Here is a 26062-nt window from a genome sequence, read left to right as displayed (position 1 = left end):
AAGTATCTAAAGCAGACAATTGTTATTATAATATTCATACCAGTAAACTATATTTCTTGCATCATAGCTATCTGTTTTAAAGAAAATGTCCTTTTCCTGTCATATTTAGGTCCATTTGTATCTGCCTGGGGTACAAAAATGGCTTAAAATCTGTATTTTCTGCATATGAAAAGCTATATTTTTTTAAAACTATGATATTGGTATAATTTTTTCTGGATTCATTATAATTGAAATGACCATATCTATAGTTTAAAACAGTTGGTTGTACCGGTCATTATACTTTACTTTAAACAAGAGGCTCCCTTGAGTTAAAGACAAAAAAGGAGGTTCGGATATCAATATTTCCATATATGGAACTCACAAGTGGAGATTAAATAATGATTTGGAACTCATAGTACAGCTCATGTATCTACCATGTCAGAATAAACCACAAAGTTGCTTAGTTTGATTAATGCAGCAGCTTTTTATCAAAAGTAATATTTTCTGGCTAACATTGAGATATTAGTCTTATGCCTGGAAGAGGGTACCTATATAAGAATTGTAATAGAAAACTCATGTTTGTAGCAGGGCAATGATATTCTGAATTTTCAGTATGAAAATGAATGCTCTAGCAGAAAAACAACAACTTTTAGGATTATATTGAAATGTTTATTACTAATAGGTACCAGTATCGTATTGCATATCCCTGAGTGGGTGTACGTCAAAACATGGATGCTATAAAAATATAGTGCATTTTCTTTTTGCCTCTCTACAAACTAATATTTTGTCAAAAGATATGAACAATGACTTATAAAATAGAGCAAACATCACACTGTAAGATGAAGAACTTTTTTAAAAGAAAATCTAACATAATATCATAAAAATGTTCCACTGAAAAGGTTGGTTTGGTGAGTGCAAAACGAAAGTGAAAGTAGGGAAAATGGCTATTTATAGTTCGAGACTACTTTTCTGTCCGATCTTCGTGGACTCACCCTATTTTCTTTGCGGGAAATTATTTTTTCACATGTCCTTAGAAATGCTACATAAGTGAAAGTTTTATTGAATCAATTTACATATTTTTTAAAAAATCCTAAAAATATGCACTTCACTATAGAAGTCTATGGGAAAATTAATACGATACTGAGACCTAGTCAACTGCATGTCCACGTGGTTTCATTGAGACGGGAGATAACCTAGGAACCACGCGCATTTCCTTTGTGTTAGGAAAAGGATTATTGATTCAGACGTATTTCATTTTCAGGTTTGTGAACAGAAATAATTTATATTTATAAATCTATAGAACTGTCATTTTGTTGAAATGAAAACATGGAATTACACAAAATTGAAGCGATATTACGAGAACAACATTATTATTTGTGATTTTATGTGTTCTTGCTATTTTATATGTTATCTGCTATGTGCGCACGCAGTTCCATTTCATTCATTTATTATGTCAGAATTTATGTAGTTGAATATTTTATTAAACGTTTTCAATTTTTCCTTCAGTATTTGATTATTCAATACATTTAAAGTTTGTCGCGATCTTAATGATTTTAAACAATCGTAATTGTTTTCTTTTCTCAATTCAATAAAATGGAGAACAGAAAATGCTGATGAACGAGAGAAATCTATTAACTATATGATGATTGGAAATAATACTGCACCTGCTCTTCGCTGTTAGTTATTTTATAGTTCAACTTGTGTGACACGTTTTAAAAAATAACACTGTTTAAATATTTCTTGTTAGCCATCATTGTGAACAACTATAAGAGGAGAAGTCGGGAGATTTTAAATTCATTTCGTGAAATGAAAAGACACGGCGATGAATTAGAGGTAAGGATGTATTTCAGTGTGCTATTTCAGTAGCCAAAGTATGCTATTACACTGACTATAGTGAAACGATATTTGAGTAAAAATTTGAATTAGTATATTTACAAATTCAATATCAATACTATAGCAATAGGATGATTGGTGATTATAGAAATTATTTCTATACGTGTGGAAAAGGCTCTAATCTCGCTTTGTAAGTTTAATGTATGATGTAACGCTAAGAAAATATTGTGACATGTATATCAATGATTAGGATACAATAAATTAAATTGTTTATAACAATATTTCGCATTTTTTATTATATTGATTTCCAGACTCAACTTTTACATTACCATGCCGTCATGGCGGTTGGAGGATTGGTTCTGTTTCCGCATCAGTTTTTTTTTCTATCAAACTGTTTTATTTTTTTCTGTTTTGGACATGTTATCAGCATGAATAGCACTGGTGTACCATTTTATACTGATTTGGAATGACAATGTTTTCTTTGACTTCGTTTTTCGGAAAATACTTAGTTAAGCCTATCAACGTGTAATTTTCCAGGCCTGCAAAGTCGCCAAATACTAGTAATTGTATCCAGAATTAAGTAGTATGTACACAGGCAAAATTATTTCACATGATTTTCCCCGGAGTTGAGCAAATAAATTAAGTGACAGAGTTCACGTGAAATTCGGGTGAATGGAGCGTTCACGTGAAATTCACACGAAATGTTCACACGAAATTCGTGTTTAGTGAATTTCACATGAAAATCATGTGAATTTCACATGAATTTCACGTAAAGCTCGATTAACATGAATTTAACGTGAAAAATATTTGCCTGCGTAAACATACTACACAAAGATGTTAAAAGTCTTTAAATTGAATTTGTTTCACCTCCGGCTGTTTCATTGTTTTATTTTGTTTTGTTAAACCCATAAATTTTGACACAAAATACCATATATCATGGCAGAAAGTTAGGTGGTTGTTTCATACTATAGACATTTTTTGTTTTACACTAACACATTTGTTGTAAATTGTAAAGGCATGAACAAAAACAGTACAATGGAATATACATTACATAGAAACTACATGACTCATGCCATGTAAATTTCTCCGGCAGATTTAAACTCTATTGAGTGCATATTACAATTAATTTAGATTCTATGTTGTAAATAGTTCTATTACAAAATCTAAACAAGCAGATGTGTTAAATTGAAATTCTTCATTAGATGTGTTGTGATGTGTATGTGTATTATAAAATTCTAATCATTACCAGTGTTCTGTTCTTAGGCAAAAACTTGACTAAAAAACATTCAGCAATGTAATGCAGGTTAGCATACATCCGTCCAGAGTGTTGGTGAACTATTTTATTTAAATAAAACTATCTCTTCAATCGATATTTAGCCCGAGAAAGTCGGAAAAATATTCCGATAAGCCATCTGCAGTTGTTTGAATTTGATTAGAAAGTGTATCGAGATTCCGATTTGATAGTGTCTAGATGATTTTCTCACTATAAGTCGAATTTCGAGTAGATCGATTAATGTTTGACAAGAAGTGTAAACCTTTTTCAATTTATGTATTTATTTTTCAAGCGCAATCACGCCTACATTTCTCAACGAATTTTAATAATTCCACCGGACCAGTTAAAAAAGCAACGATGAATAATTGGCTGATATTGTGAGTGTTACAAAAATGTATCTCCTTTGGATATTAATATTTTATGGCAGTTATACTCTTTTAACTATCATAATCTGAAAAAAGTGGGGTAGCGAAGGGACATGGAACGCTGTGGTATATTCTGTGAATCTTGCTCTGTCATGCTTTATTGCGAGATACCATCATTTTGGATTTCCAAAATAAATGTTTATGTAACGATGTACTTTCACGGTCAAACCACAGCAAGATTTTTTCGATAATTGTAAACTTGATTATTACCTTGTTTGACTAGTTTCTTTTCCCTTCCATGTCCAGTAATATATAATAATATTGTTGGCTTGAAGTTATCTTACCAGTCAGGATCTCTAGGTGATATTGTTTTTTTTTATTGAAACAAAATGATCATATTCCAACCTACCTACCTACCAACCTACCTACCTACTTAATTATGATCCTGATCAGTTAACATTACCCACCTACCTTCCTACCTATCGAATAGAGCTCCAGATAAATTAACATTGCCTGCCTGCCTACCTATCTACCTAATTGTGATCCTGATCACTACCCACCTACCTTCCGACCTATCTGAACTACTGATCAATTAACATTGCCTACCTACCTACCTACTTACGATCCTGACCATTGCCTATTTACCTTTCTACCTATCTAAGCTCCTGATCCGTTAACATTGCCTACTTACCTTACTACCTAACAGATATCCAGGTCTACCTTATACCCTCGGAGGTTATGGACATTCTAGGCTCTCTTTGTTCAATGGTGAAGGCAGTTTGGTACAGTATTGTTGGTAGACATTACATACTACCCCTCATCTTTATTTCACTAAATGTTCTCATTGCAGGAACCAATAGCACCAAACAACTTTATTGATTCGCTGAATATAGCTGGAATATTGCTGTTCGGACGTTAAACCCCAACAAACAAACAATATTAATTCGCTGTTCACGTTAATTTTTTTCGTATACTCTGACCAGAATTAATATAATTCACAACTATCTTTATTTTAAGGAATGTGGAATCGAGAGTGTGTCGTCATCAGATGACGAAAAAACGGAGCGTGGGAACTGGTCCCGGAAAATCGACTTTATACTATCATTGGTAGGCTACGCAGTTGGCCTTGGGAACATTTGGAGGTTCCCGTATTTATGTTATAAAAGCGGCGGAGGTAAGTTCCTAATAATGTTTAGAAGGCGAGTCTCGTCTTATGACCCCGGTGAGTTGAATTAGAACCATGTAACTTATTACCGTTAACTCTTACATATGAATATAACTATAAGATAAGAAGATAAGTAGTATGTTTATACACGATAAAATACAGGGAATTCAATATTAAATAAATATTCTCATGTATAAACAAACAACGAATAAAAAGCAGTTGGTTTACATAAATTATTTAAACAAAGCCGGTTCCAAATGATTATTGTCACGTGTACAGAATATCTGGATGCATTAAACCGTTAAGACCTGATGGGAGTTTACCAATCACATGCACCTGATCATTAATCTAGATTTTTACTTATGGTATCATACATAACTTCATAGATTTTGGGCCGCCATCTTGAATTTTTCATAGTGTTTCCCTCTCCCCTTCAAATACGAATTTATTCCGGGCTTTCGTCACATTTTTCTACTTTAAAAAATGTTATTTTGTTATTAAAATGACGTATATTTGAATTTGGTATAATTATGAATAACAACCTTCAAATTTTAGACAGGAACCAAATCTTGACAATCTGATGTTTTCAATATTAAGTAAACAGGTGGCAGCCTAAACAAGGCCGGATCCGGACACTTTGAAAAGGAGGGTTGCCAGCCGGTAGTCTTCAAAAAAAGGGGGGGTGCTAGAAAATTATTTGTCATTTTTTGTAAATTTTACTCATACAAATGACAATTTTTTCAATAAAAGGGGGGTGCCAACCTCCTGCACCACCCCCTCTTGATTCGCTACTACTAAATACTATAAAATCACTTCAAAATGAGTAGTAATATAAAATTGTTGGCTTTCCTTCAAGTATCATTACTAGGGTGATGGATTTTCTTATCTCTCAGCACTGTCAGGACACAGAGAAACATGACTATAATAATGACGGTAATACTAGAATACTTTAATGTACTCCTAAATAAAGACGGTTTGTTTAATTGAGGGGGTGTTATTTGTTTGTGCGTCACACAACACAGACGATGCGTCAATGCGGTCAATATAATAGATAGACGAGTTGATAATATTAACATCGTGGTGTGTTTTGTTTGTTATTGTTCTCTTGTTGATGTTTGTCCAATTAATTTACTTATGAACCCTAGTTATCCTTGATACAGTGCGCTATACTGTAACACCAGATGTTCACCTCGCAATAGAATTATTCACGAAACTTGTATGGCACTCGGATATCAATAGCAAATCTAAAACAGTATTTCATTCCGAATTCCACCCTTCTTCAACGTACAGTCTTAAATATTGTATTTTAGGAAGTGATTAATGAGTTTCAGATGTTTACAATTTATTCCGCTCCTTTGATTTCTTGTTACTTAGAAATCAGGGCCTATGACCCATTCCGTCGTAACTAAGGAAGTTGCAGATTTAGTTAACGTTTTGTTCCGCTTCGTTAATTTGATAAGACCTTGTTGCTTAGGTATTTGATATATATGGGTACTACTATTGTATTATGATTGATAAGAGTTATGTTCAGGGTTTGAAAGATCCTGTGGGGACATGTATTTCGCAGCGACAGGTCTACTTTCTGTTGTTATTAATATTGAATTCTAGAATTTCATTGGCGTAGTGACTTCTGTTTCACTAGAAAGGTCGATGCATTTAGTGTAGGCGTCAATTGAAAAGCCAAGGACATTAAGCTAATAAGATCTTTGATTACTTCTTTTTCCTTTGAATAGAGTACATTTAACTTGGGCCACTTTAAGGAGTACATTTAACTTGGGTTACTTCAAGGACTACATTTTATATACCTTCTGTATTGATTGTTTTAAAGTCTAGTACGTCTTGTGCTCTCATCATTTCATTTGTATCGGGCTAGAACTCTAACGAATAGGCTTCTGGAACAGGGTTATGTTGCTACAAGATTGAAGTCATCACTACAGAAGTTTTATGGTCGTCATCATGAACTCGTGGATCGTTATGGTGTATCCATCAGCACCATGAAAACTGATTTATTCAACGGGTCATAGTTTTCCTTTCCTGGTTTGTCTACTCCGGACTTGACTTTTTATGAGTAACTCGGCGGGTGTTTCTAGGGAAGCAGAGGACGCTTACCCTACCGGTGCACCTGGTCCATGCTCCTAGTTTTTAGTGGAGTCCGAGTTGCTCATTTACTTTGGTTACTTTGTATGTATGATTTTAGTTACTTTATGTTCTTTGTTGTGTATGTCTGTTTTCCATGTCTGGTCTTTGTCCCTGGAATATATTCTTTTGATTACCGCTATAACCTTGGTTTCCTTGATTACTCTATACTTATGAAAATAAACTTCTGTCATATTGTAGAACGGTATTGGTTATATACCATTATCAAAGATGGGTATAAAATTAAATATCGGATTATATTTATTCTTAAATTATGCAATTGGACAAACATATATTTGACAAATCTAATATTATATTAGGAAGTAGGCGTTATTGATAAAAAAATCATGTCTTAAGAACTACAGGTCCTTGCTTTAGCTGAATAATTGAAGAACGACACTGTGAATTAAAAACAAGAAAGAAAATCTCAAATTCCATTACTATCAGGGCAGTAATACATTTAAGTTTTGTGTGGTATTGGGCGTTTCCAAATCAAGGCAACCATTGTTTACATGAAACAGTTTGTTACTTTGCGAAAAGCATTGATAGCACTGGAATCCAAGGAAACATCTCGGAAGTTACCTAAACCATAGCAAAAAAACAACAACAACAACAACAAACAAAAAACAAAAAAAAAACAGGAAACATAAAACAAAATATCTGTATAAAGACCATAAGAAAACACACATAAAACTTGAAGTACATGACCGAACTTGTCCCCATCAAACAAATCCACAAATCAGGTACACCTATAAAATCAATATTTTTGCTCTTCCAGGTACGCCCATCGAGTAGCGCATTTCATCTCTTATTATTTATACATTAGGAGATATAAATGTACCTTTACGGAAGGGACAGATCCGGGGAGGGGGGACAGATCCGGGGAGGGGGTACAGATGCACCATAGCAACGTTGCGATGGGAACATTTGAATATAAGTAAAGTTAACCTAGACACTAATGATTCATTTCCAGAGTTATGTCGTTTTAAATGACACGAAGGTCGTGCATCTAAATGTCGTAAATTGCGTAACATTTCCTTCTGAAACTACAATAAATTATTGTTCTGATTTACACAAATTTCCCCATCCTGTCTACCATATACCATTGCATTATTACCTGAACATAGTATTAGATATCATAAAGCATTTTCAGCAAATAATACACTGCATCATCATTTAAACATGGGTTCTTGGTTTCTCACCTCTCCCTTTTTTACATTTTATACATATTTCAGTTATCAAGTATTAATTCGACACACATATACGAGTACTATTCCCGACTTGCGGGCCAACATTTTGTCAACATTTATCTCCCTTTGGAGCAGGTGTCTATTCGGAACACGTAAGGTTTTTCATCCGATATCTACGAAAATCTCGAAAGTCAAAAGGGAATTTCTCGTTCTACTGATCCTGCCATAAATTTTCTTTACCCGGGATACAAATGAAAATCATCTTTATGTAACCTACTAACAAAATGAAACACCCTGTAAATTTTAGAAACACCGTTGTGTTTGTCTGCTGGGGGATTCCATTTTCATTCGGGTTACCTCTTTTTTCTGCACCCGAATCCGAACATCGATTAGAGAGACTTCGAAATTATACCTGCTCTTACGGGAGGTAACTCTGCAAAAAACAGGATAAAATATGGCTGTATCTCGAGCTCCGCAAGAAGGGAATAAATATCATTTGTTTACTATCTTCTAACCACGGCGGTTACTTATGCTATGTATGTAATTGACACTATAATTACTGAAATCAGCAGAAAATAAATTAAAAAAACAATAGATTTTAAAAAAAAAGTGGGAGGGCCGAGAAACTCGGTCCTGTCCCCAAGTACCCGTGCATTTAAATACTATATCTTTCCTTGTGATTATGCTTTCAATTGATAGATCTTGTTTGAAGTACTATGTACATGTGTATTAAAATTCTAAGTAAAAATTAATTAAAACGCGTCTTTCATTTAGGTGCTTTTTTGATACCTTATGCCATATTTCTGGTGCTATGTGGAATACCATTGTTCTTCTTAGAAGTGTCATTTGGACAATTTGCCAGCCTCAGCCCTATCACGATATGGAGAATATGTCCACTGTTCAAAGGTACATTTCTGGTATATTACATACGATTCCAATCTCACGAATAATTTATAGAACTTTTTATTCACAATATATTTACAAAAGTGACTAAAACAGATTTTTTACATATGCATTCGTTACCAGAACACTGAGATTTCATAACATTGCTTAGTTTGGGATTTGCATATGAAATGTCGATTTTTTTTTTATAGAACTAAGATATTGGGTAGGTTTCATTTTACTTACTGATAAAGTAATAGAGCTTCCGTTTATTTATTTTAGGTACAGGTATAGGGATGGCTATTGTATCGGGCATCTGTTGTATTTATTACAATGTAATTATTGCATGGGCGCTCTACTTCCTGTTCATGTCTATGAGGGCTGTGTTGCCATGGACCACTTGCGATAACGAATGGAATACCGATCGTTGTTATCTCCATGGTAACTCAAGCGGAAATGTCAGTCATATGGTTCTACAGTCAACTGCTAACATAAAAGGAAACATGTCTACTTCTCCAAGTGAAGAATTTTGGGAGTAAGATATCTTTGCTGCCCAAGTAATATAACCCTTGTTACCATATTGTAATTATGAAAGAAATATAGATGTTACCTTATAAAAGGAAATTAATTAAAAGTCTGGTGAAAACACTCTCATAGGTTCATGTACGCTTATTGTTTTATCATATATACTCATTTATATAATTATTTTTATCAAAGGATCATAAAAATCATTTTGCCGAATTGGTTCACTCGAAGCTTTTTGTATAAAATGTGATAGATCATAATATATCATCATTACACATTGAATAATTTGCCGTCTATCCAACTATATGGCATCTTTCTGGCTTCTTACAGGAGACATGTCCTTCAAATAACCGGTAGAATAGAGAATATGGGCGAGTTGAGGTGGCAATTACTGATTTGTTTACTTGTAGCATGGATTGTTGTATTTCTTTGTCTTTGTAAAGGAGTCAAATCTTCAGGAAAAGTAAGTTAACATCATATTTTAATATTGAGAATAACAAACAGCTGCAACAGTCTGTGACTGTAGTTACGAAATAGATAAAAACACAAGATATGTAGTACTTTAATGCTCCTAGAAATTCTATGAAACTCAAGTATATTTTGTTACAAAAGAATCTATTAAATTACAACTCAGCGTTATCGTCTTCAGACTTTGTGTGAAAAAATCAACATGATTCATAAAACAACCGTCTACTTCGTTTCTAACATTGTCATAGTTTTTTGTTTTCTCAAAATTGAAAACTAACTGTAAAAGGTGAATAACTACGAAAGTATGAAAATATTTTAAACAAGGAATACACATATCTGGTCGTGAGCAAATAATTACCCAATTACCCACCATCAAAGGGTGCTTAACCAAGGAATTCAAATATCTGGTCGTGAGGAAATAATTACCCACTTACCCAACAACAAAGGGTGTTTAACCAAGGAATTCACATATCTGGTCGGGAGTAAATAATTACCCAATCACCCAACAACAAAGGGTGATTAACCAAGGTAATACGCATATCTGGTCGTGAGCAAATAATTACCCAATTACCAACAACAAAGGGTCTTTAAACAAATGAGGTGATAATGCAGAAAATAGTTTCTTAATCTTGATGGTTTTAACTGATTTTCCTTATTCCAGAAAGGAAAACCTCTACAAAATAAACTGTTTCTAATTTATTAACAGAGACAGTATTATCAGTATTATCAGTATATCGAAATTATTCTACAAACATACATTGCTATTAAGTATATTTCTACCTCTTATAGGTGGTATACGTAACAGCAACATTTCCTTACCTGGTCCTGATAGTGCTGTTGATACGTGGAGTTACACTACCAGGGGCAATGGACGGACTTAAATGGTATCTTGTACCAAAATGGGAAAAACTTGCTACTTTTCAGGTAAAATATCAATATTTCGTCTATAAAATACATATTTTCTTAAATATTACTTTTCCTTGAAATTGAATTTTTCTAGACCATCATAAATAGACACGCATCCCTTTGTTTCCATCTAAAAACCCACTCTTTATCTTGTTAACACCATTGAAAATAAAAAGGGGAATTGAAATCATCTTTAGAGTATAATAAACATGGCAAATGTGTCATATTAACTTTTTAGTATTGTGAAATCCGTTAAACGCACTGATTCCTGCTATGTCAATGTACCCCTTATGATACGAACTGAACAGTGTATACTTAGAAAGGGAAGCGATACCAGATATCCTTGTTGACAACACAGGGAACACCTAGAGAACTACTTATTGTGTAACATGAACTGATTTAAAAAGTACATACAGAAAAATACACAGTATGATTTTCAATAAAATTCGGAAGTGAACTTCAGTGGTTCTGTGGGGTGGTGAGTTTGAACTTCCTGGTTCCTAAAGGTAAATACGGTGCTTCTCGCTGTCGATTTAGTCCACTAAACGAGGAAGGATATCTATGACAGATGGAGGTTATTGGTCGTGTTGGAAACAAACACTCGATATTTGTCAATGAGATCATGTAAACGATCGGAAAACTTTTGAAATGATGACTTTATTGTTTTTTTTAAATCTTCTTAAGTAGAGGCATATAACTGTAAAGAGTATACAGAGGGATTTCAGGTTAGGGGCGTGAATGAGCGAAGCGCGGAAAGGAAAAATAGGGGTAAAATTTGTGGGGAAAAACCAAGATTATATGCTTCCCAATTTTAAGGGGAGGGCGTTCTTGGATCCGCGCCTTGTATGTATGTGAAGTATTTCCGATCATACAGAAAGGAAAACATAAGATATTCAGGAATAAATAACAAGACATCAGTGCAATATTACTGAAGTGGTTAAGTGCTTATCTTAATATAGTATTAGGTAAATTAAGTGTTTTAATGTCGTTCAGTTGTAAACTCGAAATGAGGATAATGAGAAAACTGTTACTTGATTTGTTTATCCTAGTAAACATCAATAATGTAATTACATAAAAGAAAAACATGGACAAGACAATTTATAAGTATAGATGTGCCGAGAGAAAAAGCTGAGAACATAAAAGGAAAGCGTGGACAACAGCTGAGAAGGAAAACATACGAATTACAAGTCATACACTTCACCAAGAAACCATGACATGCATAAAAATGTGTAGCACAGATCCAAATAAAACTGTAAATGAACTCAAAAGATTCGGAAGGGTGTGTAGCTCTCTGCCTCCTTCAAAACAAGGTACACAGTAGGTATCCTGTGGTTCCTGGAAACACTCATACAGTTACTCCTGTGTTTCTGAAAGAATAAAACTAAATAAACTTCACTCAAAGAAGGGAATGAGCTTTTAAATGCAGATGAAACCATTTTTTTGTTTGTCTTTAACTTTTGTTTAGTCATGAAGCTGTCCTTCTTAGAAGTATGTAAAACACAAGGAAAAACTTACCAGTATATATGGCGTTCTTTGTAAAATGCTCTTCTTGACAGATTGAATAATGGCGTGATAAGATATATTTTATGTATTAAGTAGTGTGAAGTAGTTCTCGATTTTGAACAAGATCTGCTGTGCCATCTCCCGTTCTGTTTTCATTTTGTCTTCCGGTACCGCTACGTCTGTTTAAACGCCTGTTGTTGTTTATTACACAACACTAGACACACAAATTGTAAATTAAGAATAATGCATTTTGAAAACATGTCCAAATCCAAATATACCGAAAGTGTCATGGAGTCTAACGAAATGCAATGGTTTCTATTAAGCTGACTTCTCTTCTTTTTCGTAACTGCTATATCCTGCATGTTTTTTTTTAAAGAAATGCTTTAGTAACAAAATCCCATTTGGACACCTATAGGCATTACTACACAGATTTTGGAAGTACATTTTGGTACATTTGACAGGTATAGACATGTAAACATTTTTTCGAGGATTAAATTTGAATTTGCAGTCATCATGCATTAATTACAAAGGAACTAAAGAAAAAAAAAATTTTAAAAGCGTTTCTAATGTCAAGCGTGTGGATTTAAGTTAATAACTAATGGTTCATTTCTTCCTAAAGGTTTGGGGTGATGCAGCCGTACAGATCTTTTACTCCGTTGGAATGGCATGGGGAGGTTTGATTACATTAGCCAGTTACAACAAGTTTCATAACAACTGTTATAGGTAGGATATTACTGTGTAGTTAAATGATTTCATTGTCATTCTACAAGTACATTAAAACATCTGTCAAAAATCAATATTGAAGCAGAATGTTGAAAAATGTGTGTGACACCATAACCTCACGTGCAAATGTCTGATCAAAATCAAACGTATATTTAAGACACTACCTGCGTCAAGTACATGTGATTTGATAGTTAGAAAATACGAAACTATATATGTTGCAGTTGCATTTTTTGGGGGATACATATCAAGTTCGTTTGGTTCTGAATTGGATGCAGATGTTGAGGTGATATTTTTTTATCTTGGGTGTATACCTAGATAGGTTAGAAAATGTAAGTTCCAATTTAAAGCTGCCTTTGGCTTTATAAGTTCAAAAAATATTCACCTTTACGGTTACAAGCTGAACTACTTAATTTGCCCAAATCATTATTTTGGTTACTAGTAAATAGGAACATTATTGTCACAACTATATGTCTTTGATGTTTATTTTGCAGCCGTTTTAAGGACTATACATTGCTATTTTAAGTACTCTAGGAATCTTGTTTTCGATGAAACAGACGTTACTGAAAAAAAAGTACCAAAATGTGACATGTTCAAGACAACCATTCCTTAAGATTTAGAGTATCAAATTAATACTATCATTCTATGACGCATTTCAATGCGAAAAATCGATCAACTTTTCAGTGAGATATTAGTTTTATTACAGCAAGCAAACGTCAATAGTTTTATGTCTACATTTGGCTATAACAAAATCGACTATTGCTGGAGAAAGGATTTATAGAATTTATCTTTCGTGAGTCATGATCCAAATCACGACGAACTTCGGTGCTTAAAGCCACTGTTTAATTATGTTCTATATTGTTTTGCCTTCATCTTTACCTGATCTTTAATGATTCAAACTATACAATTTTAAATAAGCTATTGTAATATTTATACCACACTCGTTAAAAGGATTACAGTGCAAAATTCCGTTACAAGTCTGTGAGTCCCAAATATGGTCGTATTTCAATGTCGTATCTTAGCAGATTCTAGCAGACAGAGCGAATTCAGATTTTGTTTATCAGCATGCTTTATACGTCTTTTATTAGTTATACTGAAATCCTACTCCTTGTTCGATGTGGCATAACTTTGTAAAATTTGTAAAATGTTTGAAAGAGTAATCAAGGGAACCAAGATTCTAACGGAAATCAAAAGAATGTAATCCAGGGACAAAGACCAGACATAGAAAACAGACGAACGCAACAAAGAACATCAAGTAACTAAATAATACATCCAAAGTAACAAAATTAAATGAGGAACTCGGACTCCGCTGAAAACTGGGAGCATGGATCAGGTGCATCGGGAGAATGCATTCATTTTGGTCATAGGATGATTAATATTTTATCAACAGCTTTGACAAGATACGTTGAATGTCATCTTGTATTTTGAGATTTCTTATCCAAACGTCCTGTTCGATGCACGTTTTATTGTTCAAAGTTTCTTCTAGGCAGAAAATTTATAATTATACATGATGGATAACATGTCTTAACTTGAGCTGTTCAATAACCCATTCTCCTATTCAAAATAAATAATATTGTACACTTTTGGGGTGTCCTTAACACGACATCTTGTACAACCCCTGTTTATCTTGGACCATTTGACCGATAAATAGTCTGCGAAGACGTGTTGATGTAAAGTTAGTTATACAGTTCATTACATTAGGAAACAGTATGACAATAAATGCGTCTGCTGTGATAAAATGTTCAACATCCTATATTTCAGGCAAGCTATGACGGTGCCCTTGATGAACTGTGGAACAAGTATTTTTGCAGGGCTTGTCATTTTCTCTATCATTGGGTTTATGGCACACGAGACAGGGGTTGAAATTGATGATGCTATAAACCAGGGTTAGTACGACCCTTGCCATAACAACCAATTTTACCTTTGCTCTATTTTTTTTCACAAATTACATATGCATCGGATCGTGATTGATTTATCTTGCAGCACAATGTCAATTTTGATATGTCTAAATTTTGATCCCTGTATTTGCTTCACCATGTTATATCACTATCAACAAAGAATGAAAGTTATTTTTTTGTGTCAATTAAAACGCTTTCACTTTTAAGTTTGTAAATGCCGAATTTGGTTAAGAGATAATTCAGATGATAATAACATGAAGGATTGCATTCTCTTGGTGAATAAACCTTGTATTAGATGGGCCCGACGTTCAGAAAGTCCTTGTGAAAGTGCACTTAAAGCATAACGATTTATATTATGTACGTTAAACCACTTTAAATAACGTATGCTTGATAAATATATATGTATATATTATATTTCTGTTAAGGGTATAAGAGTTTTTCTATAATTGCAATGTCAAATAAGTATTCATTTGAAAGGGAAACTTCAAATTTTATTTACTTTGGAATCCCAACCGTTGCCGTACATTGCCACTCAATGAGAGTTGCAAGATTTTAACCCAGTAATGTTTCAGGTCCAGGACTCGTGTTTGTTGCTTACCCGTCGGCTCTGGCAAGACTACCAATATCACCACTGTGGGCAGTCTTATTCTTTCTAATGCTGATTACTGTTGGATTGGATACACAAGTAATTACATAAACTGGTTCTATAAAGGATGTTCGCTTGTATTTGTTCTTAAAAAATTATTCTATACTTATCTTACCGTTTGTTCACCTTTCGACATCTATCTTTTATCATGTAAAAACGTAATTATTTCAACTCTTTGCACTAAGTTTGACATTAATAGTCATGTTTTGATATAAGTCATCGCATTTCCCACTTTTCATAATTAAAGGATAAATTAATCTTTAACTTATATGTTATTTTTTCATAGATTAAAGTTACAATACTACAGTTCAACAGCTTTTCTCATGAACTTATTTAATTTAAATAGTTTATGGAAATTCAGTCTTGGAAAAGTTGTTTTCTCGGTTTCTCCCTGCACGTTGACAAGGAGACAATACGATGTTTTTTCACGATTAGTACTGTCATAAACTATCTACTTAAATATAGGTCTCTGTAAGAACCAGCCAGTGAAAAACAATCTGAGAAAATTACTGCAATTTCACCGTTTAAACCACCAAATTTTGTAAATGAAAATTCTATTTGCCATATCTCTTCACAAATTAAAAGCAGGCAACTCGAATTTTTCAGATGTTTCATTACAAAATGTGATGATTTTCTGAATTGATTTGGAGATTAGGGTAAACCTTTAATAGAGAATACCACTTAAAGTAAAACAATATTGTCAGCTCAGTAGATATTTTACATCCATTGTTTGTATTTTACGACTTCGTCTGCATCTCACTGAGACTTATACTTAAGAACTACTCAAGTGTCTTTAGTGTTTAAGTTCTTGCTAAAAGCAATTGAATTATAGTTAATCAAGCAACATCCTTAAATTGCAATACAGAAATATTAATCAGACTAAAAAAAACAACACATTTTATAGATTGGGAATAAGAAAATTATTTACCTATATTACGATAAGAGGGAAAAATAATTCAAGCATGGGTTTAGGAGCTGTGTAAAAAAATGTCTGATTTTTATTATTTTTACTTGTATAGGCATGTCGACAATTTTTCAATTCATATCATACGACCGTGTTGCCTTCATTTTTTGCTGTAATGAGTATCAAGAACATTTGTTTTAGTAATGAGAATTATTCAGGTTTGACAATTTCGTCATTTATGTGTCATTGAGAAACACGTTTGTGACATTAATAGGGTGCTTTTTCAAATACTAAAAAATCTTAAGTAGTTATGCTTTTACAACAAGTTGCAATGGGTTTAAAATTATGTCACTGCAACACTTAAGAGCAATTTCAAATATTTGTGCCTAAACCATGAAATTGAAATGTAGATGTGTAGGATGGATGCAACATGGTCAGTTATAAAGAAAGAATTTTACAATCCTGAAACTGCTACCTTTTTTCAAATTTTAAGAAAATTTCTGTTCAATAGATTCTTATCAAAATGGTAATTAAATATGTAATTGCAAAGAAAATGTAGAATATAATGTTTCGATAATTTTGAATTTGATTTCTGTTCTTTTTAAAAATCATAAAATTCTTTCTATGTGGAGGTTTTCCTTTCATTTTTGTGTACTGTGCCATTTTGTCAAGTTAGAAACAAACATTCATTTCAAGTTGAGTATAATAAAAAAATAATGTATTTGTAGTCTTAAGTATTTGTCGTTTGACTTCATTTTTACTGAAATAATCTACAACAGTGTTGATTTCAATACAGTAAAAAAAAATTAGACCTTAAACTACAAAGGTATTAACGTTAAAAGTTGAAATGAAGTGTTTGTTTCATACATTTTTTTGCCATTGACGTATGCATTGGGGCAAATGAAACTTGTATTGCGAATTTTATAGTGTATGTGTATGGAGCGAGGTATTCAATGTATCAGTTTGTGACATTTCAGGGTGTATGCTTATTTGAGGGTGCAACGACCCACAAGACTATGATACAATGTACTTAAAACCTCACCGGAAGTTATTGTAAGTTCTTTCACTGTATAAAGATTTCTTTTATAGAACAAAAGTATAATGAGTAGATGAAGTCCATAAGCAGTTTGGAAGACGTGTCATAAATGTTTACTTAGGCTACTGATAATATTAAAATACGTTTATTATGTTAGACATAAGAACTATTTGTTTTTACTTTTTTCTTACAAATCTATTCAAAAGATTAAACAGTTAAGTTTTACCAATTAATTTAGCAATGAAATGCATTCCTGCTGGTGCTGGACTTCATTTACGAAGACAGAAACGTTTGACGTTCTTTTTTCTCGAGACATACAGGTATAAAACTAGGTAGAATATTGCATTTTTCACGCTTACTTTCGAAATAGCAAATCTAAATCAAAATATTTTTTTTTTAATTTTCAAATCGAAATCAATGTGACAAAAGTTTTCAATCCATTTTAATAAACTTTAACTATCTCATTTTTATTTGTTTCAGTAATGAAAACTTTTACCCATTTTCTCCAAAATTTGTCAAAATTCCTCCTTAAATATACCTGTATCAGAGTCAGCACATGTACAAGTCAAAATGACTGTGCATGCATCCCTATCAAGACATCAAATCAACATGAAAGACATCTTATCTTTCAGTTTGCCATGTTCGAGACATTGATCAGTGCCTTTGTAGATGAGAATCCGAAAGCATTTGAGAACAAAAAGATGACATTTACTGCGTTTATGTGTTTTGTCTGTTTCCTTCTAGGAATACCATGTGTAATGGAGGTATGTACTAATGATATATGAAAAAAATTCTATGTATACATTTTAACCTATGGAGGACTTTTAGGAGTGTTTGAATGGCCTTCAGTTAGTTACTATGCCATTTTCATAGTCGTTAACGTTTTATTTTTTTTAAAAAGTGTACAAAAACCTTAACCAAGATGTAACTGTGTTACAGCTAAAAATTACTTAATTAAAAAAATATCACTATATCATCTGTTATTTTATGCCTATGTGATGCGTTATAGTAATTTATTGTTATGTTGTAAATTTTTCCGTCCATTTAAATATTATAAACAACAGATATTCCTACACAATCTATTGGTTCATTTCTTGTTACATCATAAAATATTGGAACGCACAGTCGATGAGCATGTGTGAGCTATAATTCCGCAAGGTAAGGTGGTGTGGAACAAATACATTTCCCTTGCTTCCATAAGGAACTATAGCTCACACATGCTTGTATTAATTTATGCTTGGAAGAATGAATTAATACAAGCATATGTGAGCTATAGTTCCTCGAGGTAAGATGGCGTGGAACAAATGAATTTTCCTTGCGGAAGAGTGTATTAAGCATGCTCATCCACCATCCCACCTTTGGCAAATGAAGATCTTGCTTTAAGTAAACTGGATCGTTACAGATCATCTATTTTTCGTAGACATAAATAACGAAAATAATAAGTTTTGATGGGTATAAATTGAGATATCTAAAATATCCTTATTATTTGTTTAATTTTTTATTCATCAATTAGTTGCCCATAAAAAGCACTGTCATATTTGCTACAACCATACTGTTGTTACTACTTAATAGTTCATATGTCTACAACAAACGCATTGGTTATTCTGATCAACATTGAAATACTGAAGTGTTTCAATATTCATATTTAATTACTACCACCATTTCAGGGCGGAATATATGTTCTACAAGTAATGGACTGGTATTGTGCAGCATTCTCTCTCATGTTGCTTTCACTCACGGAGTGTGTTGTCATTGCATGGATTTATGGTACTATTTTCTTCCATTGATATTTTAATACAAATACCATATAAATAAAATATAAGTTAAAAACTATATTATATACTTACATATTTATATTTACCGATTTCCAATGGATATATTTTGATCTTATATTTGAGATCTCTATTGACCAATTGACTATCCTTGACAATGCGTTAAAATTCTAGAGGAAAAAAAAATTAAAATTTTGTTTAGTGTTATATATTTTGTCAACTCTCATTCAACATATTTTCTCTTATATTTTCATGTTTCTGAGACCCTGGTAACCAATGTAAGTGAAGGTGTTGACTTGTTCCTTGTTTTGTTTATTTTTTTATTCTCATTACATTTGATCATTTCAAACCAACAATAAAATTAAGATGACATGAAGTCAGTTGACTATATCATGTTATTAGTAAATCACATCCTTGCTTGACAGAACGATACTCAGATATTACCTCTGATTGTAGGTGCTGACAGATTCCTTCAGGATATTACTTTGATGATTGGTTATACCCCCTCCGTGTGGTGGAAGATTTGCTGGAAGTTTATTACACCCATTGTCATTGCAGTAAGTATAGAATTGGTCACAACATGCAGTATGAATATCCTTGTTATTTATTAAGTGTATGTGTTTGTAAGAATCAGGCAAAATGGGAAAAAAATCATAAACAGGCATGTCAAAATCCCACCGATCTGACAATATATCATTCGAGGATACTTTTTCTATTTGAAAAGACCATCATTTCATCTCTCCATCACTGACGTGCTCAGAAATTTTTCAATAGAATGATAGAAAAATGAGGTTTTTACAGTTATCTGCCCTTGAAATGTTCATTTTTCAGTGCATTTCAATGAAATTGTAATTCAATGCACCAACATGATATGGAAAATATTTTCTTTTTTCCTTGATTCTGATGGTACAGATAGTCAAAATACAAATTCAAAATGATGTTTTTTTTTCATACCATGATTTACCCACTGCTGGATCTTACAGAGACGGACACTTATATGGAAGGGTACATTTACCCTTGGATAATATTTTAAGAGTTCAGTCAGTGGAGCAATCTGGTTCTATAAATAGAGAATTGATTTGCCTTAAAAATAGCTTGGTAACATCAATATGATAATGTATCCCGAAATAGATGTGTTTTCTGTACGTAAAGTCGTAGAGATAAAATTTCAACGGCACTCTTAGTAAAAATGTTTTAGTCACACACATTAAAAGCAACAACAATATGGTAAAGACTGTTGAAATATTAGTAATGAGAGAATCATACAGTTAATACAAATGTACCTATAGATGATTTTATTCAATACTATAGTGTTATTAAATGGGTATTTTCATACGAAGCCTGTATTATGTCCGAGGCAGTTGTATTGGGTCGAGGTCAGCTGTATAGGCCCGAGGCAACGCCGAGGGTCTATACAGATGATCGAGACCCAATACGACTGTACGAGGACATAATACAGGCTTCGTATGAAAATACCCATTTCATGACACCTTTATTAACTGATTACTTAAAATGACTGCCATTAGTTTGTATTTATTCGTACAGAGGACATAGTACAGGCTTTATATTATCACTAACATTATTGACAGGATTAGTAATGTCAACAGCCTCGAACTGTGCCTGTGCCTGTGGCTGTGGCAGTGGGACATCAATCTCGTAAATCGTACACCCTTCTTCAGATTCCCCGGCGAGAGCCGATGCCAGTGCTAACATTTCATCATTTTCTGCCAATGTTTCATATCTCATGATATCATGTGCTAATACCTCCAGCATATCCTCGCCGCTCTTTGCTTTTCGATCAGACATTCTTTCTGGTGCGGCCATGTTCATTGTTTGTTTATCGTCTGCAAAAACTATAGTCTGTTACAGAAAATTACACTTGACTATAGTTCATTTCGTATTTGTACGTTTCCGGAAATAGCCGAATTTGCCCGACTTTAATACAGGACATTGCCCTGTATTAAAATTTTTAATACAGGGCATTGTCCTGTATAAATTCGGGTGTAATAAATCCATGCAACTTCCTGTTATATTAAATGGGCAATTTGCACTGTATTTTAAGTAATCAGTTAATAAACGTTTGTAATGATGTTTTAAAATACAAAAAAATACCTGTTTTATATAAAATGACTACTGTTCTTCTACTGTTGGACATAAACCAAAAATGAACTCATTCTTACGGTTGTTTATATTGCAGTTCATTTGGTTGTTCAGTGTAATACAACTGAAGCCTGTGTCGTACGGTGATTACCAATACCCGAGCTGGGCTATAGCCCTCGGTTGGTTATTGGGGCTAGCTTCCATACTCCCTCTTCCAACTTACATGATCATTTCTTTGCTTAAGACCGAAGGATCTCTGCAGGAGGTATGATTATTTCAGATAATAAATGAACTACTGATACATTTTAATTGGTCTTTCCATTTATCCTTAACCACCTTTTCTTACATTTCACTCAAACATTTTAATACACTTTTATGGCATTTTACGAATTTGAGTTATGCTTGGTCACTAGGTCTAACATTTTTTAAAATAAAAAGTTATTTTGTTTTATGATTATGGGCTGGTTGAACATTTCTTAATACTTTTTGTTGATGTGATTGCTTATTTGTGTTTATCAGTGTTGTGTCAAGTTGAAACACGTGTGTATTTGTTCTACTTGTGATGTATGTTATATCGTCTTGCAGTGAGTAAATTTTTCCTGTTAATGGGACTATAACTGCATTGACAATTACCATATTAGGTTCTTAATTGTTGAAACATGGTCAAAGTTTGAAGTGGAAACACATTTTTTTGTGAATGATAAATGGTATTGATTTAAAAAAAAAGAACGTTGAAAGTTCAATTGCTTTGAAGAACTTGTCAAATTTGCTTTTGTACGCAAAGCTAATTTTTCCTGTATGAAACTCCAAACTTTATTGTTACATCCGTCCTGTTTGTAAACAGGAAGTAATCAATATAAGCCTCAGTAATGTGACAGTTCAACTCTGTTGGCCAGCACCTACAAAGATTGTTTTATTCAAAACAAATGTTTGCTTTACATTTAATGTTTTCCAGAGCAGTATATTACCTCGTGGATATTGTGGACAACTGAAAACATACTGTGGCATCAGAGCTAAAAGTTTCTGCGATTAGAATGCCACTCTTGTATTTTCAAACTAAGCTAACAATGTCATTTAAATTACAGCGGGTTAGAACCCTTGTGCATCCAGACATCATGTGGGGTCCAATGGTAGAGAATAATCGTCAGAAATACAGGAATGTTTCAGTTATGATAATTGACAACGAACAGAAGTCAAACAGTACCATTGACAACAATTTTATCATCGAATATGGAAAATCATAGTCCATTATAGAGTCTCTTAAAATGGACCAGTTTAATCACGAATCTCAAATTTTAAATGACTTGACACTTTAAACTTTACTTCTGTTAGTTTTATAGTTATGTCTAGTGGTTCTTTTTTTAAGTTATTGACTGTTTTATAATAGATATGGAATTAATATTTTATACTTTTCAGAAACAACAATCCTCTGCATACAGGCCTTTCAAAAATCTTTAATGTAGAGAGTACCAAATATTTTAGTATGGATTTTCCTATTACCTAAAGAGGACATTAAATGAACATTCTGTAAAATTTTAATATAAAAAAAAACATGGTTGACCGATTTGATTTGGAGATATTTAAGTCATTATGCAGGCGATTTTTAACAATATTTGATATAGATTATTTAGCGATTTTTCAATATTTCAAAAAGTAAAAAAAACAACTAATATGTATTTCTTAAAATTTTATATAAGAAACACTTTTCTGACATTCTGTCATTTCATGTTTTGTTGAAAAAATTTTTAAGCCAAATAAATGTCAGTGTATGTACTATTTTATATTGTAAATTTTGTTTCATGTATTGTATTATGGTATCATTCACTCGAATACATTAATGTCCCATGTTTATACAGTACATGTTTATAGTTAAAGTCTTGCACCATTAACGCTTTTCTTTCAGTGCTTTCTTACTCCCCCCCCCCAAAAAAAGGGACAAAACGACACGTGATGATGGGCCGCCCTTTTCTTCTGTGACCGTATTTCTTCTGATTAAAAAGTTATATTCTCTATTTTCAATTCATAAAAAATTCCCCTTCATCATAAAAAGTAGCTTATTAGTGCTTGAAAGAGCAGAATGTGCTCGGTACCATTTGCCTTCTTCTTTGACTTAATATACAATCCAGCATTTTTGACTGAATTGTTTTCTTCCATGCTCACAAACTAGTTCATATTGAACTTATATTTTAATGCTTATCTTTCAGGGTCAGATTTATTGCATGACACTTTACAATTATTTTGAATTGTCGTTTTATGCTTGACAAATACGTTATATCAGGTCTGCGCATTCACATATTTGACATGCCATGTTTACTGTACATTCATTTCCATGTTTTGGTGTGTTTACACTTGTTGAAGATCTTTTAATGATCTCGGACAGTAGTTACTATTTTGTATTTAGGTTATATTCAAGTGCATCGGTTACGTTTCACCATATCCGTTAGAAACTAATGATAAATAGTTTTATAGTTTCATATTAAAAAGAAATTTTATGTGTCCTATGTATTGGTGTGAATATGTAAAATTTCTGATGTAACATAAATGTATTTTACAACAGAGTGTATATGCAATATAATAGCACAAAGATCAGGTTTGAACGAACTAGAATATAACATAAGATTAGTTAATTGATTTTGTCTTGTCTTATGTTGACCAAATCGATAAATGTTTTTTTCTGTGTGATCAAGCTACTACTCTAATATACATTGCAATTTGAGACATGCCTTTTTATGAAACCAAAGACAGTTTAATTAAAATCATTTCTTCATCGCATCGTTTCGTTACTCGTTTAAATAATCTCTTTAGCAGACGTTAAAAGATGTGCGAAAATGGCGATTTGTTTTTTATTATATTTGAACTAATGAGGAGCAGCGTTTGACAATCTATCTTACTCGTGTTCCAGAAACAGCATTACATTTTATTTTTGCCAAATTATATTGAATGTTAAAGAGTTGTGAGAAGAGAGAATTATGAATATTCTTATTTTATGGTGCGTTATTTGAGAGCTCTATGCAGTGATAGATGTTTATTATCTATCTTACTAGGCGCTGAAGACAGGCACTTTGAAGCAAAGTTTTTAATGTCTAGAGAAAATAAGAACGTCGATTGCTGTCTAGAGCTTTTGTCAATTCTTTGAGAGAGGTAAAAGCGGATTGTTTGTTGATTTTCCAGTCAAAGATACAATCACTCAACAGTAAAGATCAAAAGAATAAGACAAGAGTTACAATTTGCTATTAAAGCACGTTTCATACTGTAAACATTGTACTTTACATGGTCAGAATTCGATTTATGTACGCGCTTTGTTCATAAACTATTGTTTGGATCAGTTTAATGCTTAGCTTGTCAGTATTTTTAAAAGCATATGTCCGATTAAATACCAAAGAGATTCATTTCATTTCGCGTACACATATACTTTTTTCCTAATTATTTGATAATAAGTGTGTACCCATAAAAGTACAAACATATCCGTTGGAATTTGTTTTTTCAATGAACATATGTTTCAGATTTATATAAGTTTTGACTTATTATTGGGTAACTTATAATACCTGATGTATGCAAACTATAGTTTGAAAACAAGAAATACACAAAATATTGTAGCTACAATGTACCATAATCGACACCCTCTATATAATTTAAATGGTGTTATTGACATGCTTTTGTACACAATTTGAGTAAATGATTGCATTCCAAAGAATTTGTTTAATTTCTTAATCATGTCATCTTTACAGAGTACAGAGGAAAAATTGCTGTTTTAAAACATGCGAAAACATGTTTTTCTGCCTTTAAATTACATGGAAAAAAAGTTTCTTTTTCTCTTTTATGGAACCAATACATTAAGTCCTATGGAAGACACATATTTACCATTTAATTATTTCGTTAAGCTTTGTTACCGGTGGGGAGGTAAAGGAGCCGCTTTGATTTTAGTCAAATTCTGATCCTTTGTCAAATGTCTAAAACACAATCAAATTTTAAAGCTGTATCTAGTTTCAATAGTTTGTAAATACTTGCTCCAACGGTTCAGAGTTCGATCTCGTCGGTCATATCAAGTTGCGGCCTACGAAGTAATCCATTAGGAGTATAAGTTAATATATATAAATATATATGTTCTTTTATTACTGAAAGATTGTGACTATCAAAATTACATAGGCCATACATCTTGTATACGTTAAACTTTATGAAGATATTCCTTTAAAGAAACGTGTGAATACAGATTAACAGAAGAAAAAAAAATCCAACAAAACCTGGAAAAAGATATAATGTTTAGGCATGGAAACTAAATGAATTTCAGCAAAAAGTAACCTTTTCTGTTCGAAATTTAAAGTCATTGTATAATTGCTAAAAATGTTGTAAGTGAAACAGCAGTAACAAAATAAGAAGCCAACGTACAGACATCGAAAAAGAACAATAATTTTTAAAATCTGATAAAAACCCACGAAAAAATGCTCGTTCAAAGATGTGTCCAAATGTTTTTTTTCTTCTGGAAGAAGACTGTTTTACTGTTTTCTTCTTACATTCTCTTACACATCCTGTCTTTCGCTATGCTTGAGTTTCATCTAAACTTTTCGTTACCAGTGTTGTTTCTTCGTCCAAGTAATGATCTGTTATTCTCTTCTCTTTTCTTTCATATAACCATTTCACTGAATAAGTCGTTTCTTCATAAATGTGATCTGTTATTCTCTTTCACATTACCCTTTCACTGTAAAAGTCGTTTCTTCATCAATGTGATGATTTGTTATTCTCTTTCACATTACCCTTTCACTG

The 26062-nt window shown here is 32.7% G+C and overlaps 2 protein-coding genes across 3 annotated transcripts; one reads left to right on the top strand and one right to left on the bottom strand.

The window, feature by feature from the left end:
* Positions 1-1112: 1112 nt before the first annotated feature.
* On the top strand, positions 1113-24995 carry LOC148604381 (sodium- and chloride-dependent glycine transporter 1-like). 2 transcript variants are annotated; one of them, XM_088551122.1, is made up of 15 exons: positions 1113-1240; positions 1727-1812; positions 4468-4624; positions 8716-8847; positions 9106-9358; positions 9679-9811; positions 10606-10740; positions 12845-12948; positions 14707-14831; positions 15416-15528; positions 18062-18193; positions 19097-19196; positions 19658-19758; positions 21399-21566; positions 22387-24995. In XM_088551122.1, the coding sequence occupies exons 2-15, from the start codon at positions 1786-1788 to the stop codon at positions 22543-22545; spliced, it is 1839 nt and encodes a 612-aa protein (XP_088407248.1). In that variant the 5' UTR covers positions 1113-1240; positions 1727-1785; the 3' UTR covers positions 22546-24995. The 2 variants fall into 2 exon arrangements, with proteins under 2 accessions (XP_088407248.1, XP_088407249.1); XM_088551123.1 differs by lacking the exon at positions 21399-21566.
* LOC148604382 (uncharacterized) lies at positions 19219-21038 on the bottom strand. Its single transcript, XM_088551124.1, has 2 exons — positions 20780-21038; positions 19219-19371 (listed from the first exon to the last, which is right to left on the bottom strand). Exons 1-2 carry the CDS (start codon positions 21029-21031, stop codon positions 19273-19275), a joined length of 351 nt encoding a protein of 116 aa, XP_088407250.1. The 5' UTR covers positions 21032-21038; the 3' UTR covers positions 19219-19272.
* Positions 24996-26062: the final 1067 nt, after the last annotated feature.

The sequence above is a fragment of the Perna viridis genome, chromosome 10 (genome assembly GCF_037379345.1).
Source record: "Perna viridis isolate PV_CMFRI_1.1 ecotype Kerala chromosome 10, ASM3737934v1, whole genome shotgun sequence".
NCBI lineage: Eukaryota > Metazoa > Mollusca > Bivalvia > Mytilida > Mytilidae > Perna > Perna viridis.
This window is presented reverse-complemented; position numbering and strand designations above follow the sequence as displayed.

Coding starts and splice junctions, on each gene's coding strand:
- LOC148604381 (XM_088551122.1), top strand. CDS start 1,786: ATGAAAAGACACGGCGATGAATTAGAG. Junction 12,949..14,706: donor TTTCATAACAACTGTTATAG/GTAGGATATTAC, acceptor CCTATATTTCAG/GCAAGCTATGACGGTGCCCT. Junction 15,529..18,061: donor CTGTTGGATTGGATACACAA/GTAATTACATAA, acceptor CTTATCTTTCAG/TTTGCCATGTTCGAGACATT.
- LOC148604382 (XM_088551124.1), bottom strand. CDS start 21,031: ATGAACATGGCCGCACCAGAAAGAATGTCTGATCGAAAAGCAAAGAGC. Junction 19,372..20,779: donor TTACTAATCCTGTCAATAAT/GTTAGTGATAAT, acceptor TTTTTCCTCTAG/AATTTTAACGCATTGTCAAG.